At 47.9% G+C, this 11959-nt stretch overlaps 1 protein-coding gene across 3 annotated transcripts in view; it reads left to right on the top strand.

Annotated features, from left to right (window-relative positions):
• The first annotated feature begins 3567 nt into the window (after positions 1–3567).
• PRKCE (protein kinase C epsilon) overlaps positions 3568–11959 on the top strand; it is a 467029-nt gene continuing 458637 nt past the window's right edge. Inside the window, exons 1-2 of one of the 3 annotated variants that reach the window (XM_033124969.1) lie at positions 3568–3988; positions 4191–4734. In XM_033124969.1, coding sequence (XP_032980860.1) covers positions 4387–4734 — 348 coding nt within the window. In that variant the 5' untranslated portion in view covers positions 3568–3988; positions 4191–4386. Of the gene's footprint in view, positions 4735–11959 lie in introns of all 3 variants that reach the window. The other 2 variants (XM_033124971.1, XM_033124970.1) reach the window with 2 other exon arrangements.

Raw genomic sequence — 11959 nt, 5'->3', positions numbered from 1 at the left:
CACCAGGTACACCTGGTCACTTACTCATCCCAAACAGTCATGCTCTTATCTACCTGTGCTCTGCACACTGCTCCCATTGCCTCCAATGCCTTTCCCTCTCCTCTTTACCTTTGGAGGAACTCCTCTTGGAAAGCCTAGACCTTCTGGGTGGTGCTTTCCCAGGCAACCCCAGGCAAAGGGCTGATCCTTCCTCTCTACTCTCCTAGAGGTGCACCCCTACGTCTACAGCAGCGCTTATCACACTGCCCTAGGGACTGTTACTCTTTCAGTCCTTTTCCCCCATAAGCCTTAATTTTAAAAGGAGAAAAGCACCATCTTGATCATCTTTGTAAAATTCTTATATCATTTTTCTTCCTTTCCTCTTCCCTCTCCCAAAGATTACAAATGATTAAGCCATAGTTGGGACCGAAAGGGCATTTTACTCAATGTCTACATCAATGGCAGTCCTGTCTTTAGGGACTATATGCAGGGGCCAAAAGAAGGATAAAATAGACAATAATTATTGATTTGAATTTTACATTTTAAACCTTCTTCCCTGCAAAGGCTTCTTTTTCTTTTCACAAGAAATCTGGAGCAGAGTTATTTTAGACCAGTCCCCTCCCGGGGAAATATACAGGTTCTCCCCTAAACAAGCTCACATCTGGTAGTTCCATGGTACTCCTGGAGAATACATACATATTTTCATTCAGCCAAGTTTGAGAGTAGGGAGGCAACAGATCTATTTAGAAATCAGGATGTAATAAGGGCAGGAAATCAGCAATGTTTGCATGTAGAGTACCAGCATTCTCTCTTTTTATTTAAATTTTCATCCAATACAAAATAGGCAGTTGGGCCGGTTTTCAGTTCCCCTACCTCCCCTCCGCCCCAGACAGAAAGACTTGTTATTGAAAGAGAAGTCACACTGGTTTTGGTTGCACCTGAGAATTGCAGTCTGATTTCGCACATGTGTAACTAACAGCCTGCCTGAGACCTTACTCGGGTTGCAAGAAAATGGCATTGGAAGTTTGTAGGTTATGGGTTTTAAGAATGCCCACTCATGGCGATGGCAACAGGTTCTATTTAATATACTTGGGCGGGGAGGGAGTCTTGCCTGGGAAGGGGGGATATGATATGCAAAAAATAAGCTCAGCGTGTCCATAGATGTAAACTTATTTCCTGTTTAACAAACTAAAGAGGAAGGATTTTGGCCAATATTTTTCAATCCTTCTGCATGGTAAGTCTCAGATTTATGTTACAGATTACTGCAAAGATCCCTAACTTCAGAAATACTTGCTTTTCCAGACTTCCCAACAGGGCCAGGGTTAGGGAGAGTCAAATGAACGACTTATTTTGGGTACAAAATTTCAGGGGTGTCGAAAAACTTAGTAACATAAATAATATTTTAATGCAATATTTAAAATTATTTAAAATTTGGGTATGTTCATGCTGGATTTTTACATTTTGTTTTTTTTCAAAATACTGCATTCAAATATTATTTGTCTTGATTACCGAGTTTATTGGTACCCTTTAAATTTTGTCTCTTTGTCAGGTATCTCTCACTCATCTCAGTATAGTGCTGGCTCACTTTCCAAATGCATTTTCAGAAGATCAAGACCTATTCGCCATTGCGTTCCATCACTTGCCCGGTGAAGGGAGGAGGAAGTTTAAGGACAGAATGGTGGAAGTAAAAAGCAAGGAGGAAAAAGTTCTGATGATCAAATAAATAAAAATTAAACAGCAGTGAGATATCCCACTTGTGCTTTGTCAAACTGGCAGATTCTCAAATATAAGCCCCAGCTGGTGGGAGTGGTCTAGTGAGGACATAACTTTTATATCCTGACTTTTTCTGTGAACCATCTCATTTTATGTGAACCACCTACATTTTAGCACTCTCTTTGCCCACCTGCCCCATTCAACAAGGTGAGAGTAGGCTGCCAGAAATTACTTGGAAGCTCCGGAGAGCAGCGACTACCTTAGGAGACAGACGACCTGCCACAATCACCTTGGAACTTCTCTGGTGATTTTTGCGACCTGTGTGCTGCACTCGGTATCCTACAGGGGACTGCTTTCTTCCTCGCCTTTAAGCCTTTAAACCACAGGCAGTGATGAACTTTTTCCGCTGAGAAAAAGGGATCGAGTGGTGGGTTTTACATTTTCGTCTACACTAACCGGTCCCGCCAGATAAACACTCAGCTTACGGATTCCTACAGACTCTCTGACTTGACTTGGCACTCGGGTGAGAACCCAGGTTTTCTTTTTCCATTTGTTCCCCCCCCAACCCCCAACCCCCTCACCGCGTGGGGCTCACAGGTTGCGGAGATGACCTCTTCCCGGGGCAGTCCTCCGGGTTTTCCAACCCAGGCCGCGCCGTGGGCCTCCGCGCTCTCCGCCCCGCCCTCCCAGGTTCGCGTCCCACGGCGCGGGGCAGTCCCTCGCGCTGCCGCCTTCCCGGTCCCCGGCTCCTGGCGAAGGAAATTCTTCCCCAGCAGCCTAGGGCTCGCCTCACGTGACCAGCCGCCGCGGCGGCTTCCAGAGAGAGTTTAAAGGTTACGGAGGAAATTAGCACTGACACAGGCACTCCCCCCACACCCCCGCAATGGAGAGCGCGCCCCGTTTTCCCGCAGCTAAGACAGCCGCTGTCAGCGCACTGATCAGAGTCATGTCCCCCAAAAGAGTACAGACAAGGTCCAGAGTAAATATGAAGTTACTTTGTAAAAAATAAACAAACCAAGACGGGGTTCTACTAAGCTTTCACTTGTCAACAAGTTCTCGCAGCCTGAGAAGTCCGGGACAGATCCCAAAGGGAAGAATGCCCCAAAGAAAGGGAAGAGAGAATAAACGTGTAAAAACTCACACCGAGCCTTGCACGCCCTCCCTGTCCCCCTCCCCCACCACCGTGGAGCCCAGCGTATCAAGCCAGATTGACCGACAGACAGGCCAGTACTCGGCCGGCTGCCCTGGCCTGCTACAGCCGGAGTGAGAGTGGGGTTGGGGAAGGGTCCCGAGTCTTCTCTAGCAGTGCGACCCCCGCCCGTCTCCCCCTCGCGGTTATAAAAGACAGTGTTGGCCACAGAGCCCGGGAGAGATGGGCGGCCCGCTCGTCTCGGGTGTAGAGCAAAGACCGCAGGCACCCGCACCCGGGGCCCAGTGCCGCCACTCCCCGGGATCCCACGCGGGGTCCCTGCCCTGCTCCCCCGCCCGCCGCCGCCACCAGGGCAGGCTCGCTGGCTCTCGGTCGTCCTCTACTCGGCTCACTTTTCCCGTATTGCTCCCCCAACCGGCAAAACTTTCTATTTCCCCAAACACAGGAGCGCGCGCGCGCGTGCACACACACACACACACACACACACACGCACACGCACACACACATACACACACACACACACACACACACACATTCTGACGTCTTTTGCGCATTTCCTGCATTAGAGGGAGGGAGACTCGCTCGCACACCGACGGAGGGAGAAGGGACCGAGGGGGAAAAGCGGGCGGGCAGGCGGCGAGCGAGCGGCAGCCAAAAGCCGGGACGCGAGGAGAGCGGCGGGCGGGCGGGCGCCGGCGCCCAGGAGGTGGGGCCGCGCCGAGTCGCAGTCCCGGCCCCGCCGCCGCGCTGCGCACCGCCGGGTGCCGGCCTGCGCCCGGAGCCGGAGCGGCGGCCACCCCGATTTCGAGCCCGCGCGGATGTGAGATTCCGGGCTCCTGGCGCCTCAGGATCGCCGACTGCGGCGCGGCGCTGCTTCGCCCAAGAGGCGGCGGCCAGCCTGGCGGTGGGGCTTGTGGATTTTTAAAAATTTGGCTCCGAGGAGGACCATTTCCTCTCGACATGCATCCCTCCGGATAGACTGAACATCCTTCGCTCCATCCCCCGCCCCGCGCGGTCAGAGGCAGGCGCTGGGTGTGAGAAGAGGATCCGGGTTGAAATCTGCGCCCCCGTTCTCGTCCCCGCCCCGTCCCACCGCCCCCTCGCCCTCCCGGAGTCGAAATTTCCCGGGGATTATGTTTCGGAAAGGTAGGTAAGCGCCGGGCGCGGCGCCCGCCTCCCCGCAGCCGGGACCCGGAGAGCCAGTGAGGCGGCGAGACAGTCCCCGCCGCTGGCAGCGGAGCCGACAGCTCCTCTCCTCTCCTGAAGGTGCTGCTGGTGGTAGGGGGGGAGAGACTTGCTCCTAACACGGACATTCCCCAGCTCTCCCCCCCTCCCTGTTTTCCGTTAGGAACCCGGCGAGGAAATACATGCACTCGCTGAGAATCGCCCGCTCCAGGGCGCAACGCTACAAGGTGTAGGGAGAGTGTGGGGTGGGGCGAGAGGGGACCCAGGGGTCCTCGCAGCTCGGAGCGCCGGGGCGTCGGTTCTTCATCCTGCCCACCGGGCGGACGGAGTGACCCCGGCCCCCACGCCCCGCCCCGACCATGGTAGTGTTCAATGGCCTTCTTAAGATCAAAATCTGCGAGGCCGTGAGCTTGAAGCCCACAGCCTGGTCCCTGCGCCATGCAGTGGGACCCCGGCCACAGACTTTCCTTCTTGACCCCTACATCGCCCTCAACGTGGACGATTCGCGCATCGGCCAAACGGCCACTAAGCAAAAGACCAACAGCCCGGCCTGGCACGACGAGTTTGTCACCGATGTGTGCAACGGGCGCAAGATCGAGCTGGCGGTCTTCCACGATGCCCCCATCGGCTACGACGACTTCGTGGCCAACTGCACCATCCAGTTTGAGGAGCTGCTGCAGCACGGGAGCCGCCACTTCGAGGATTGGGTGAGTCGGGCGCCTCCCAGCCAGGAGCCTGGCTGTGGGGTCGGGGTGGAGGGGACACAGAAGGCCTTGGCACTGGTCGTGGGGCGCAGGGACTTCCTGCTATTTGGGGTGTGTGTGTAGGTAAGTCACAGTTACCTTGGAGAAGCACACTCTACTTGATAGTTGGGGAGAGGTAGGCACTGGAGCAGGGAAGAGGAGACTTGGAAAGAGAGTCTGGGCTCTCTGCCCCCTCCAGACAGCGAGTGCTACCCGGAGCTTGCGAGCTGGGAGAGCACAGATCCTCCAATGCTTGAGGGCTGGCGGAGAACCTGGCGCCTTCCGCAGGCGTGTAGTGGGCTGGCTGTGTGTGATTGTGTGTGGGTGGGTTCCTCTGTCCTTGGAGAAGCACGTGGAGCCCTAGACTGAAGGCTTCTTGCACGTCCTGGCTTTGTCCTGCGTAGCTGAGTGAGGAGCTGCTTTATTTTCCCCTCCTGGAGGAAGCTAGCTCGTTTCTGTTCTGTTGCATGGTGGTTAGCTCATCTTCTGACATACAGGAAGAAAAATGTGTTCTCCTCTAGGATGTCCCCTCCAGGGTCCAAGAAACATTAGCTGAGCTTGTTTTGCCCAATGCATTGCCCATCCATCCAGAATGAGTGTTGTAACCATCAAACATGGTTCTGCTTGTAATTGGAAATCAGTGCTTTGAAACCTACTTAAAGTTATATTGTTTCCCTGTTTTAATTTTCAAGATTCTGTGCAATGACATACCATTTCGAAGTCTGAGATTGAATTAATTGATTACATTGTCAAAATATTAGGGACTTGGAAAGAGGCCTTGTCAAATGCACTCAACCTTGGCACTCAGAGAAGCAGAGAGAAGCAACCTTGTTTTAGCTGTTCTTGGAGGGATGGCGTTAAATGAGGAAATGGATTTTTATATTTTCAGATTTGTCGCATGTTTCCACTAAGAGCAGGTATGGCTCTGGGTGTATATGTTTTCAGGGTTCTTTGATTTACACAGAAAGAGAGGTATCTGCTGCTCATGGAGAGCTGTAGAGGAATCACCTATTTATTGAGAACAAATAACTTCATAATTGTCCTAGGGTCAGAGTTTGCATATGAATCACCTTGGCATATTACCTTACATAGTTTTTTAAGCAATGGAGTTTTAGGGGAAAATCAGAAAAAGTTTGTTCTCTTTATGCTCAGGGCTGTGATGTATTCTGCCCCAAACCATGGTTACAGGGATTGCAGGGAAGCTGCAACATACCACACCAGGTACAACCCTAGGAGACCTGTGACTTACAATTTGGGAAGCAGGTAAATCTTTACAGAATCCAGAGGACACAGGGCCATTCCATTCTATTTCATTTCACCAATGCCCCTTACACCTCTGCCTCCTTCCTACTACCAGAGTTCCCACTCATTCCCCAACGTCCTTTCCACACATGGCCATTACTCCTTTTACTCATGAAAGCAGTGTGTATCTGAGGGAGAGCTGAACGGAGAACTAATTTCAGAGCCAGACCTTAACACTGAAAATCTGTGGTTTTGAAGTTGTTGGTTTAGAATAGGAAGGAGAAGAGAAAAACATGACTGTGGTAATGAGGAGATGGGGATTTGTGCTGTGTATGCAGAGGAGGGAGTTGGATAGGAGGCAGAGAGCAGGTAGCATGAACAGCAGGTCTGCTGTTATCCACAAAACAGACTTGGTTGGAGGGAGAGGTGTCTGAGTGTCTCTCTTGATGCTTTCCTGGGGCCCACCCAAACTCGGGGCATATCGGGACACCAGTCCCTCTTTTGAGCACTTCCAGTGAATCATGCAGTGGGCATTAGTCTTGCTTGGTTATCATTCTGTAAGGGTCTCTAATTCATGTTGGATTTGGCTCTAGAAGAGATCATCTCGTGGACAGGCAAGTTTTACAGACAAGGATATTATGTCCCCGAGAAGCTCAGTGGGTACCTGAGGTCACATAACAGGCGAAGGATGGGTGGCTGTAAGGCCCATACCTCCTACTGTCCACCACTTGCCCAGGGGAGAACTGAGCCCCCGGCCTCCCAGTCTATGTTCCCTGTTGATCTATGTCCCATAACCCTGAATGTTTTTATTGTACGTGACAATTTAAAGTACTTTCAAAACCATCTCTTTTGCCTTAAAGCAAGTGTGAATTAAGTATGACAGGTATTAGATTGAAACACTTGAGATACAGAAAGGCTAAAGTGATAGGATGATGAATCAAATAATGGAGCCGGTTCTCTTTGCTCATCTAGTGTTGTTTTCAATGAGAGGATGCTGTGGGCATTCTGGTTCCTTCAGCCTAAGGGTGGACATGCATCAGCTGAGGTGACTGGCCCTTGGAAACAAAGACAGATTGCACCTAGGCTGACTAAGGTCACCTTTCCCATTCCTGTCAGCCATGGGACACCTACAGAATCACACTATTGGGTAGAATTCCCCAGGCTCAGGCCTCTGTGCTCTTTACCTGGCAGTGATGAAGAGATACACCCTTTGTCAGGTATGACTAAGAAATCTGGCCTGAAGTAAGGGGATGTGGAGGGCGTGAAATAACTGCTTCTCTCATTGCTGTGAAACATTTCATTCAGTAGCACGATGACTTCACATGTATTCACCGAGTTCCTATTTGCTGCTCAGACCCAACCAGGGAAGTTTGAGCACTCTAATCCACAGGTAAAAGAGACGCTGGGTGACTCTCAAGTGGCTTCCATTTCACTAGGGAAATGGCACTAACTAGATACAGATGGACACTTAAATAGCAATTAGGTTCTAAATGAGTATATTAAAGGAATTCAAAAAGGGAGTATGCTAGGAGAGCTGAAAGAATCTGGAGGGTTCCTGGAAGGAGGCATGCACTGGGTGTGAAATGTGAGTAACATTTAAAGAGGCATTTACAAGAGGGGCAGCGTTCCATGGGCATGGACACAGCTGGAATAAAGGCTGAGGATGCCTGTGGTCAGAGTTGGAGAAGCATGGAACTGAGGGTGGCTGTCAGAAAGGAGCAGGCAGGATCAGGTTTCCCAAATTTAAGACTTTTATCTGAATACTGCCTGTGCTATTATTCATTTAATAGTTTTAAAACATTGATTCTTTTACTTTCCACTTGAGCCCCAGTATTCAGGAAATCCAAGGTTTGGATATGATAGTTATGATTTTTCTTCATTCACATTAAAATGAACCCATGGCTTCTAAATAAAAAGAAATTCACCTCAGGTACCTCTTAAAATCATTAGTGATATGGGGGACATGCTTTGGAAACATTGGTGTGGGAGAGAGTTTAGAAAACTGAGGTGGATTTCAAAATGTTTAAAAGCCAGGTGGAGTTAATTATTCTCCAGATAATGAGAAATATATCAGTTGTGATGACAAAGGGGGTTCTTCAGAGAAAGCTTATTACAGAGAGATGGGAAGATTTCACTTGTGCTTGAAGCAGAAGCCCATTAAACACTGTTGGAATAGCTCAGTTTTCCAAGAAAGAGATAATAACACTACTCAGATTTTGGTTTGCATCAGAGTCACTAAGAATATAGATCCTCCTGCCTACTTTCAGAGATTTTCATTCTGTGGTTTAGGATGAGTGCTAGGAGTCCTCATTTTCAACAAGCTGTCCTCGAGACTTGGATCAGATCCTGCTTTGAGAAACGCTGGACTAGAATAGAAATTGCAGGTGGGGGAGGGCTCCAGATAATTAATGTATCAAGATCTTGTACATATAGATGTCCTGAAATTTTATAGTAGAACTTTGTAAGTCCTCAAGCAAGATTTATAAGCATAAGTGTGTAAACGAGAAGTATGGGAATTTATGTTAGAACCAGAAGCTGGATGGAGCTACATTTACATTTAGGACAGATGGTGGGGGGTACAGGAGATGGCAGAGAGGGTACATGGGGCACACCAGGGACAGCTGGCGGTCCCCTCACACTCAGGAGTTTGCTCTATCGTCACCTCAGTAATTTACGCTGAGCTCAGTTCCCCGGTGTTGTCCCACCCCTGCCTGGAGACATATTTGGTTTGTGTCACGTCACTCTCTTGCTTCACCCCGTAGGAGAGGTGCTCATAACACAGCAGTAATGACAAAAAGTCATCTTTTGAGAGGTGGTTCAGCAGAGCCCTTAAGGGCAGTGCTCTGGATTCAGGCAGCTTCTCTAGCACCAACCACTTTCGTGACCTTGAGTGAGCTATTTAACCTGTGCTTCGTTTTTCCCTCTGTAAAAAAAGTGTGTGAGAGGCAAAGTACCTAGCTGTACTAAAATGGGATTGTCGTGGGATAAGAGGAGGCAAAATCTACAGACCAACGCCAGAGCCTTAGGAAGGGCTCCCTGACTGTTGAACTGCTATACTTGTTTATGTTCCCTAAACCTTCCATGGGGCTGGCCCTAGAGAGGGTTCTTTACTGAGCTGATTCTTCTACACGACCCCAAGAAGCTAGCTTTTCATAGTCTCCAAAATATTCCCCTTCAGTAGGGTAGTCTCGTTTGGCAGGAAATGGGACACTAATGTTTCTGTTTCATATTTCTAAAATAGCCCATTGACAGGACTCCTCCAAATTATCCTACCCTGCTGACCCTGGGAGATAGGCCTATGCATCATTTGGAGAAGTTAAGCTCTGGGGCTGTGATTGCCTTTGAGCCCCAGAATGCCCTGGGAAGATTCTTACAATGCAGAGGCCCTCTTGGTGCAGATGCTGATGCCCTGGGTGGAGCCTGAGGACACAGGTGGTTAAGCAAACCTCTGCTAAGAGTCATCCTGATGGTGGCCTGGGCACACCTTGGTATATACTGCCCAGAGGCGTATATCTTCAGGACTTTTGTAGGGAAATCTGAAAGGATCTCTGAAAATCCCCAAAATAGAACGAGGTAGGGAGGGTCTGGAAAGTGGCTGTGGAAGGACTGGGAGTGGTCCATGTACCCTTTTTATGCACCTAAAGCCTGACTTTGTCCACTAACAGCTGAGGTTCCGTGGATCTGTTGCTACTCTACTCCCTACTGACTCTTATAATACTTACCTTCTAATTAAATATTGCTCCCTTTGGTACATAATTGGTGGTTTAACAACTCCCCCGTGCTACCACACATGGCCAGATAGCTGCATGGCTTTGGGACCCTGAATTTAAAGGGCCTCAGGCCTCAGGCCTCAGGGGCAGTCAGGACTTGTCCGTCTGTCCTGTTTCTCCTATGTGTTTTTGACCAGCAGCTGAGTTAGAGAATATCTGAGGCCCTCAGTTCTCTAGCTTCTCAGTGGGTTCCTTCCCCTGGAAATTCTGAGTTCTAGTTACAGGATGCTTCCTACCACTCACTGCTTGTCTGCCTTTGGGCATGTGACTTAATCTGTTTCTTTAATTTATTAGAAACCTATTTCTTCATCTGTAATATGGTAATATAATAGTTCTTACCTCTTAGGATTGTTGTGAAAGAGAACGGAATCTATGTAAAGTTTTTAGCAAAGGCCCAGGCTGCAATGCATTCTAATAATATTATTAATATGTGAAGAATCACCTGTGTGTATTTATAGTTTTAGAATCTTAAACCAGAACGTAGATCCCGTGAAAGATATTTTTCTCCTGGATTTGTGAATGTATTTATGTGAAAAGTCTCACATCATCTCAAAAGAAATTTAATTTAGCTACACTTAACAAATTGTCATTTTGGAAATACTAGAATTACTAGAAATGAGATTGTTTTGAGACGTCTAGGAATTGTGGCCACTGTAGTCAAAGGTTAATTATGTATTGAAGCATATGAGTAATTGGAAATAAGGATATTTGGGAGCTGCTGTTTTGGTTTTACTATACTAATTTCACCTAGTTTCATGGATTTAAATACATTCTCAATGCCGTTGACTCTAAATTCCTAATTCCAGCCCATACCTGCTCTTGAGCTTCTGAACTCTTCGTATATGTGACTGCCTTCTTGGCATTGCCATTTGATTGTGTAAAGGGCAACTCAAACTCAGTTATATCCAAAACTGTACACCTGATTTCTCCCTTCCCTGATCTGAGCCCCCTCATAGTTTTCCACATCTCGAAAAATAGCAACTCTATCCATCCAGTTGCCCAGGCTAGAAACCATGAGAAGCCATTCTTAATGCCTCATATCCAGTCCATCTGTAGTCTCTACTTTCAAAGTATATCCCAGATCTGATGATCTTTCCATGCCTCTGCCAACACCACTCTGGCCCAAGTCCCTATCATCTCATACCTGGATTATTTCAACAGCCTCCTAACTGGTTTCCCCAACTTCATCAGGTCATATCATTCTGCTCACAAATCCCCCTAGGCTAACATGGTCAGGCCTACTGTTGTGAACTCTCTGACCCCGTCGCCTGTTACTCTTTGTTTACTCCTCTTCTGGCCATATTGGCCCACTTGACTCCCCTTAAAAATAGTCCCCAGGTTCCTGCCTTAGTCTTTGCACTTGCTATTCCATCTTTATAGAATGTTCCTCCCCAAGATACCCTCATGGCTCAAGTCTTTCCCAATATTACTTTCTCAGTAAGGGCTTTTCTGACAATCTTATGTAAAATTTTACCTTCTTCTTGACACTTTATATACGCCTTTCCTGCTTTATTTTGCTTTTTAGCTTTTATCTCTGTCTTATATATTATATATTTTTCTTGTTTAATCTTTGTTGTCTATCTCTAACACCAGTACAGAGGTTCTGTAAATGCAAAGGTTTTTGTTTAATGCTATATTCTTGGCACCCACAACAGTTCCTGGCATACTGTTGAGTGAATGAATGCATTTCATTATCAAGTGTGTATTTCCCAGCGCTATGTAGATATTGAGGGCTTGGTAAAACAAGAGCTGTATATGGTATCATTCCTGCTTCTGAGGAGTATGAAGTCTAGTTGGGAAAACCAGTATGGTATGCAATCCATACCAACAATCTTTCTGTGTGGTTGAAAGAAGGAAGAAAAAAAAGATATTGTACTTCATAAAAATCTGTGTGATCCCTAAAGATGTTTTGATGAGGGAATGCTATATTTTGTCCATGTAGCAATTTGCACCAAGCTGAAGCATCTCCATCAAGTCTGAGGTTTCTAAAAGTAGGAATTATATACCCTCTAGGTGCCTAGGGCCCATGCAAGATAATGGAATGAAAGGAGAAGGAAAAGGCCCGCTTGTCCTTCCTTTGCAGAGTTTAAAATCAAGTTTAAATTCTCTTAAAGGCTTTAGATACAAAACCCTGTGTATCTGGTAGCAACAAGAAGTGAAATTTTAAATTCCAGCAC

This window comes from Rhinolophus ferrumequinum, chromosome 13 (genome assembly GCF_004115265.2).
Source record: "Rhinolophus ferrumequinum isolate MPI-CBG mRhiFer1 chromosome 13, mRhiFer1_v1.p, whole genome shotgun sequence".
NCBI lineage: Eukaryota > Metazoa > Chordata > Mammalia > Chiroptera > Rhinolophidae > Rhinolophus > Rhinolophus ferrumequinum.
Note: the sequence above shows the minus strand (reverse complement) of the source record. Positions and strands in the feature narration are given on the sequence as shown.